This window comes from Prunus mume, linkage group LG1 (genome assembly GCF_029339155.1).
Source record: "Prunus mume cultivar Tortuosa linkage group LG1, ASM2933915v1, whole genome shotgun sequence".
In the NCBI taxonomy this organism is placed as follows: domain Eukaryota; kingdom Viridiplantae; phylum Streptophyta; class Magnoliopsida; order Rosales; family Rosaceae; genus Prunus; species Prunus mume.
Genome location: NC_142698.1, coordinates 6,182,690 through 6,190,883, shown reverse-complemented (window position 1 = coordinate 6,190,883; position 8,194 = coordinate 6,182,690). Strand labels below are relative to the sequence as shown.

The following is an 8,194-nucleotide window of genomic DNA, read 5'->3' as shown; positions in this document are numbered from 1 at the left end:
TGAATGTCTTCTTTCAGAAAATGAGGCAAGCAATGTCCTCAATATCCATAGAGTATAAGGAAAGTACACTACACATTATAATGGTTAACAAAACTTCGGACAATGTTAGTGGTAGGTAAAATTTTTGAAAAATTAAGGTGACATTTCTCTTAATTTTTTGTTCATGTGACAAAAAACATTTCCCCTTAATTAAATGGTCCATATGCATTGAATTATGTATTACTCATGTGTTTACTTCACATAAAAGAACGAAAATGCAAGTGGAGTCCACACAAAATTAGGAATTTAACACCTGATTTTGGAAGAATTAAACTCTTGGATGGGAGGTGGTATTATAATTGTTGGAGAACTAACTATTAGTAATTCATCTTTTTTACTTGTTATATCCTCACATAATCTTTAAATTCCAAATTCGCTATCTACTTTAACCCAATAAAAATTTGCTCACAAAATAATTTAGGGCATTTTAGTAAACAAACAGGTTTCAATTCCGATTCAGGAGAAGTTAGTAAATAACTTGTAAGGAACCAATATCATTCTTACTCTGATTCTAATAGTTTAGTAAACAGCTTCAATAAAAATTCAGATTCTAACTCCTCAATTCCATTCCTCTTCATCCGATTAGGAATTAGTAAATGGACAAATGTTTGTTATGCCCATTCAATTTTCCTTTTTCTTTTTTTTCTTTTTTCGGAAACCCGCACCGAACTTCAACTTTCCCAATCCCTTTCTAGAATATTTATAAATCGGCAAGTCTGATTCCGAATTGAATTCCTGCTTACTCGAAAAGTGGGTTTCAAATACTTCAATTTCTCGCTCTCTCTCTCTCTAGCTAGATTTTCGGTACCTTCTGCTTGCTCTGCAACATGTCTGGAGAAGAAGAAGAAAATGCCGCCGAGCTCAAAATCGGAGACGGTACCTCTCTCTCCCTCTCTCTCTACCTACATATATAAATATATTGTTAGTATTTATTTGTTTTCTTGTGTGGTGGGCAGAGTTTTTGAAAGCCAAGTGCTTAATGAACTGCGAAGTTGCGTTGATTCTTGAACATAAGTACGACCAGCTTCAGCAGATGTCTGATGACCCCAGAAACCAAGTTTCTCAGTGAGTTTTTCTTTCATTTTTATCTATTGTAATTTCTAAGATAGGGGTTGTGGCTTGATTTATGAATTTCAACCTTTCACCTGCAAACCCAGCTTATGATTATGTAGATTGTCTGGCAAAAAGGAGATTTAAATTGACTTTGTCTGGCCTTGAACTGTTTTCTCTTAAACAAGTTTGATAAGAATAATTGATTATTTTCCCTTTCTTTTTCATATTACTTCCTCAGAGTATTTGAGAAGTCGCTGCAGTATGTGAAGCGCTTTAGCCGTTATAAAAATCCTGATGCTGTCAAACAAGTTAGAGAGTATCCTTCAAATTGTGAAGATGGGAAATTATGTTCTATGTTGTTCATGATTGTGCTACATGTCTACTACATTCATACATATGCACAACTTCCCATCTTTCATTATTTTCACATAAAATAGAGAATTAACCAAATTTGCCCGTTAGAGGAGGCATGTTTATCAATCCTACAACTCCAAATTTAGCTGGATGGCTCGTATTAGTCATGGGTTCTCGTTATTTGTCCAAGTTATGTTGTGTGTAGCCTTAAAGCAAGTTAAACTACAGCAGTTTAAGGAGTTCAATCGTTTGTTAAGGATTGTAAAAATATAGTCAACAATGGGATAAAGACGAAGCATTTATTACTTAACTAAGATTATCCATTCAGTTATGAGGTCTGTGTGGATTGGAAATCTAGCTGAGTTCATCTGTTGATGTGTATATGTAACTCTTACTTGCCACAAATTCAAACATGAATCTTTCAACTGCTTAATTGGGCTAGTGACTTCCATAGGAAACTCTGGTTTTTATTAGTTACTTTAAATAAATAAATGATGTTCCATCTGCATCAAAGGTTGATCTTAACTGGGATTCAGAATTCTGAGCAGATATCAACTGACTGAGTTTGAGGTAATTGCCCAACATGCACAATAAACTCTAGGATGAAAATTTTCTTTTCATTTTTTCCACAACAATCTTCTTAATGCTGGATTTTTCTCTGTTGTGCAGCTTTGTGTTCTTGGCAATCTCTGCCCTGAAACTGTTGAGGAAGCTATTGCTATGGTACCATCTATAAAGGTATCTTGTGCCCACTTTTTGTTATGGTGCTTATGATTTGTCAACATATGCATATATATAGGTGCTTATGATTTGTCTGGGTAAACATATATTTAGGTGCTTATTTTGCAAACATGGTACATTTTTATGTTAGTGAAAGATTGATATGAGGAGATGGTTAATTACAAAGTGTGTCCTATTTTCCTGTTGTTACACTATGGTAAATGGAAGGCTCCTAATAATGTAAACACGTAATTTTTTTGAAAATTAAGAGGATGATGGCAGGTTCTCAGGGAAAAAAACAGATAATTACTATAACAAGTTTAGTTAAGTTTACCAGACGAAAAAAAAAAGGCTACTATAAGGGATACAATCAGATGATGGGCAACAAAGATTCTTGAACATGTAACATTCAAGATTCAGGTTCCTCACTTAGTTCCCATTCTAAGTGGGGGGGAGAAAGTTTGATACAAGTTCATGCCAAATAAACAAACCTTATTTGAGTATAGAAATAAGGGCTTTTCATTTCCTTCTTGAGTCTGTAAATCCTGCCTAAGGTTGATTTGATTCATTTGACCCTAATTAATATATATATATATATATATATAGACGGAGCCTCTCTTATGCAGGCCAAAGGACGTGTTCATGACGATGATGCAATTGACAAAATGTTGAATGACCTGGCGCTAATCAAGAAATTTGAGTAGTGTCTGTTGCTTCTGCTCCCTATCAGTACGAATAATGCTTTATGTTGTAATAATATTTAGATCTTAAACGTAGCAAAGAGTTTGGAATGCAGACATCAATGTAGTTGAATATTCTGACTTGTATTTACGGATGATGATTGTGCCCATTAGTAATTTGTTCCATTGTATTTGATCTTAAAGCCAGCCCAATGCCATGGCTTGAGTGATGTGAATATGGTTTTTGTATTTGGTTAATTGATTAGTATAATCCAATTCATCAGGAAAAAGGGGAAGAAAAAAAAACCAATTCTTCATACAAATAATCTAATCGAATACAACTATTGTATCTGCAATCTTTAGTATTCTCTTTGGTTTCTGGTCAATAATATTAGAATCATAGATATATAATTTAGTTTGGTAAAAGAAACAATTGCAGTCACGGGCATTTCCTGCTGTATCTGGTATGAACAATTTGCTCTGTTCATGTCTCAAAATCACCTCTGCGATAAGCCAAAAAAAGTTTTCTGGGAACTTACCTGATAAGAATTTTAAGCTATCTTTGCCAGCCAGTTTAGCTTAAGCCTCCGCTCTGTCCAAGTTGTGTGTTTTGAACATCTGTGTGCTTTTGGATTGGATTATAAAGTAAGATTCAATCCCATTGGTTAAGGAGTTTAAAGTGAGGATGCTATTTGAGGAGCTCAATCCAATCATCGAAACATTTAAAATGTTTAAGTCTCGTGATTTCTTTACATTTGTTGATAGGTGGAATTGGCCTTCTCAAATAGCCTCCTCACTTTAAACTCCTCATTGATAGGGGGATTTATAATCCTACTTCATTTTAAACTTATTCAGCTATATAATCCATCCCACCAAATGAATTGCAAGTTGCAACAGATGAATTGTATTTGTAACCGAAACGGTGGTATGGGCTGACTAACCAAGATTGTAATAGGAGGTATTCTCTCAGCACAAAAAATGTGACAATAAAAATCAATCTAAACCCCGTAGATGCATCATACACTCAAACGGCAAAGGTTAACTGTTCCCCAACAAACCATATACAACACAACAGTCTCAAGACCTCCTTTCCAATGGACAATGATTTTTCCTTTCAGCATAACTGGTGATACAATTTAAAAATTCTTCAAACATTACCACAACAACCAGAACTCGTACTCTGTCAATTCTACAGAGAAACCACCATCAATAACCAGGAAACAAAGCCTCTTACGCCCTGTTATATGTATACTAACTTTGAAGAGCTACAATGTTCACTGGCATATAGAATGTACTGTTCTTTCCTTCTTTCCTAGAAGAAACTGCACCGATTATGACAAATAGCCACGTTCGGCTAACCCATGAAAAGATTTCTCTACTTGCACCACAACAGCTTCCTCTGTCACAAGCCAGTTCCCCTTCCTGGACTTTCCTTCATCATGTTGAGAACAGCTCTGCAAAAGGACAGACTTTACATTAAATTGTTTCTGTATAAAACTGAAGGGGTCGCCCACCCCCTACTGAAGAACATGGGGAGGAATAAACTAAAATCCTCAAATATTCAGACCAACTAGCAAAGAGTTGACTTACCTTGGAACAAGTATATACCATAAGTGTCATCCAATTCCAGTTCTCCAATGATGGTCTCTGACAATCATCAGCTGCTTCTTGTACAAAGTATAATACCGGAGGCATTAGCTGCATTTCATACTGCCTTGATCCACCACACAGCCTGCATTTCCCGGGGTCTCCTTCAGCTGATGAAGCCAGGAGTGGCTTTCCGCCATATGAATATCTAAGTACAGAAGATATGATAAGAGATGAGAAAGGCAAATGGGAAGCTAAACAATAGATTTTTTATTTTATTCACCAATTCTAACAATGATAATCCTTAGCCCAATTTCGAAAGACCTATGGAAGATAAATGTACCAAAGCCTAAGACAAGCTTCCCACAATTTTGTGCCCAGTTTCCAATTTAAGATCAAATATAAGCTGAAAAAGTATTATCTTTTCAAAACAAAACAAAAAAAGTTATAATCACCTGCAGCTGCAAGTAACAAGTGAAAATCAAGTTTTATCACATGGAAATTGACACAAAATAGCATTTGGGTAAACTAAAGGGTAGTCAATAAGAAATTCCTCACTGGTTAGCTCCAAAAGAAAAGACACCTCATATGCTTAGATCCTAAAATACAGTTCATCCTTAAGGTCCTAATCAGAGAGAGGGCAATCTGAAAATATTACGGTAAAATAGTCGTCCTATATATGCAGTTAACTTAATTGCATGTCTTAAGTTAACTTTGGCAAACCACAAGAGGTGTAAGTGTCACAAACTGGACCTAAGATATGAACCATACTTTTGGGATCTAACCACACACGATGTTGTCCTAATTTGGCCCTTCCCCCGGAATAAAAATAAATAAATAATAAATAGGACATGTGTGTTGATCTGCAAATTAACCCACGTGAATCATACTGGACCTCACAATTGATATTATTGACCACCAAATGCATAATAGGAATCTCTACAATTTTTAACTAGTAATGATAACAAGTTCCTGCTGCAATTGTAATTCCTTACTTACATTCTAGTTCCATCTACCACAAAATTCTAAGTTCCATTGATTCAGTACCTGAAACATTGTTCTGGATATGCATCCAACCGTTTCTTGAACTTAAGGTATGTCCTGTCAGCAGTCAAAGCTTTATCATATTCATATGCTTCCTCTGCCCAAGTTTCATCTTGTACATGATCCTTGTCATTGTTTCCTTCTTTTGCAATGGAAAGTGATGAGTATTTTGAACATAAAGAAGTAAGATTCTTTGAGGATGGCTCTTCTTGAGTGTATATATAAAAACAAGGCACCACTGCACAAGCACATCAAACAAGTTATAGGTCAGAAAAACCAACTACAACCTTCAAATGCCAAGTCAGCACTTTTACCCAAAAACTGTCACGAAAAAGTTGGTAACTCCCTGAAGAACTGCTCGCCCCCATGCCCCCAACACACAAATGAAAAAAGAAAAAGAGAAGAGAAAATTATGTAACAAACACAAAAATACGCAAATAAGTAAATCATGTTGTACACACACATAAACAAGGTTTTTCAAACTAAGCAGAATTTTCTATGAAAAAATAATTTTAACAGTTCTGTTCCATACAACAACGGAAACAAATCATGATTTCTTGATATGCTAATTTTTTTTTTTTTGTTTCTAACTTTTTCTTTCAAACCAAAACAAGAATTTAAGCCATTCTCAATCTCATATTCATTAACTGATGAGTTTCATTCTTCCACATCTTTATATTTGTAGCCAATCCTATTCTCTCCACTTTGTGCAAATTTTCCCATGTCACCTTTTACATTGAACAACCAAGAAGAGTTTGAACTTATTGGAACCATGAAGTGACATCTTTTACCCACAGAGAAATGAGGATCATGAAATGGTGGCCAAAGAAACACACACTATTAATAAAAACTACGAAACTAAGTAAAGGGAAGATAAGCTGAGGTTTATTCTTCTATCCATACCAGGTTTGTTAACGTCTACCACTTTTTCCAACTGACTTGAAGGTGATTGCATTGTAGAAGTCTTACAATTATCCTTCCTATGTGGTTTCTTGGCATGAGAAGCCAAGCTCGCAGCGGCATTAAGTGCTTTACCCAACTCCTCCAGATCTACATCTTCATCATCCCAATCCTCCCACCAGCTGGTGTTTAAAGCTGATACTGATGAAGTTGAAGGGACCACCTCCTGAGAAGCGGCATTTGGTTCCTCCTTATTGTGTAATTTTTGAACACGAAGAGCTCGCCAGCTGCATGTCATGATATATAATCTTAGGTATATAAGTTTAAAATGTTTGCAACAGCAATAATACTTATTGCAGCTTTGTAATATCAAAACAGAACGTTTATAAAGACCTAAGAGGTGTGCTCCCACATTTTGGCATTAGACAACCAAAAACAAAAAGAACACGCTCTTCAATCTTTAAGTTTTTACTTGAAATTGGGGCATAAACCTGGAAAAATAAAAATAAGAATCATGGCCGTTCATTTCAAATATGTTCACAAGAAATTGTAAATTTATTAGTTTCTAGAAGAAAATTAAACCTGAGCAACAAGACTTAGTTTACTTCCACATGCACTGCACTCAAGCAGATCAGGTGTCACGGATTTCTCAGGAAGAGGCCAGTCCTGTCACAAAGAAAGTAAAAAGGGATATAAAAACAAAAATAAAATAACAAAAACTCAATCAGCATATCCTCCAACAAAACATGACATTGCGTGCAGTTTCTCACAGGTAGTCCACCAATTTTTGTTGTATAATGATCAGATTGTTCACGATAATCATTGGCCCATGGTCCTGGCATCCCTAGTAGGACTGCAGCCATCACCCAAGGTCCTGGAAAAAGCAAATAGGAACTCATAAGCATAGTAGGTGAAGCAATGTAAGCAAAAGAGTTAAACACTCAAACTCCACCATCACCATATATAGTTGCTAAGCAAAGAAAACACGTAAAACAATAAACTGGGCAGATTAGGATAATATAACTGATAATCAAAAGATTCAAGTTTTGAAGTTGAATGTTTTGCATTTGCCCATCATCCATGACCTTTTTAAAAACATGAGGATCCACTCAACTGAGCCTGATACGACTCTTGGGTTAATTTTTATTTTAGTTTCTTAGAAACCAAAATGATGAACAACTCTTCAAAGCTGTTATAAATTTATAGCCTTTCGAGCTCCTAAGCAGGATATATCTCCACTTATCTCTAATGGGTGTCATATGAAGTCAAAATGGCCTCTTAGTTTCCCTAAAGAGAAAGAAAAGAACATCTCTGCACCTTGAAATTAGGATTTGTCATGAACAATACAAGATTGAAAGAAACAAAAGTAAGCTCAGAAATTTTACTCACGATACGAAGAAAGAAACTGAGAATTATAGGTACTGCAAGTTTTAATTACCAACAAAAACAAAGGCTTACCCAGATACCTACTAAAGCTTTCAGAAAGGGAGAGATAGAGTGCGGAGAGAGAGGGATAGAGAGGGGAAAGAGAGCAGAGAGATATCTGAGGGGGAGTGGGAGGCGGAAGGAAAAGGAAGGAGGGAGAGGCGCAGGGGAAGGGTTTTTCTTTATTTTTATTTTTTAAATTTTTAATTCTATTTTTTAATAGATTTTAATACTAATCTAGTAAAATTGGTTGTTAGGAAATAAAAAAAGAGTTGATTTCTCCACTCTCATTTTCTCCACTTACACTCCTTTTTGTGTTTTAATATTTTTTAATCAATTTGGTTATTTTTTGTTATTTCCTTTTCTTATTTTGCCCTTGGTGACATGGCAAG

At 35.4% G+C, this 8,194-nt stretch overlaps 2 protein-coding genes across 3 annotated transcripts; one reads left to right on the top strand and one right to left on the bottom strand.

Annotated features, from left to right (window-relative positions):
- The first annotated feature begins 740 nt into the window (after positions 1-740).
- Positions 741-3,049, top strand: LOC103343717 (DNA-directed RNA polymerase II subunit 4). Its single transcript, XM_089044080.1, has 6 exons — positions 741-915; positions 996-1,104; positions 1,331-1,408; positions 1,983-2,016; positions 2,116-2,184; positions 2,793-3,049. Exons 1-6 carry the CDS (start codon positions 867-869, stop codon positions 2,868-2,870), a joined length of 417 nt encoding a protein of 138 aa, XP_088900206.1. The 5' UTR covers positions 741-866; the 3' UTR covers positions 2,871-3,049.
- A 778-nt stretch (positions 3,050-3,827) lies between these two features.
- On the bottom strand, positions 3,828-7,980 carry LOC148920842 (uncharacterized). 2 transcript variants are annotated; one of them, XM_089044079.1, is made up of 8 exons: positions 7,844-7,980; positions 7,148-7,251; positions 6,960-7,043; positions 6,771-6,868; positions 6,381-6,664; positions 5,481-5,715; positions 4,437-4,641; positions 3,828-4,300 (listed from the first exon to the last, which is right to left on the bottom strand). In XM_089044079.1, exons 2-8 carry the CDS (start codon positions 7,238-7,240, stop codon positions 4,178-4,180), a joined length of 1,122 nt encoding a protein of 373 aa, XP_088900205.1. In that variant the 5' UTR covers positions 7,241-7,251; positions 7,844-7,980; the 3' UTR covers positions 3,828-4,177. The 2 variants fall into 2 exon arrangements, with proteins under 2 accessions (XP_088900205.1, XP_088900204.1); XM_089044078.1 differs by having other exon boundaries at positions 7,836-7,970.
- Positions 7,981-8,194: the final 214 nt, after the last annotated feature.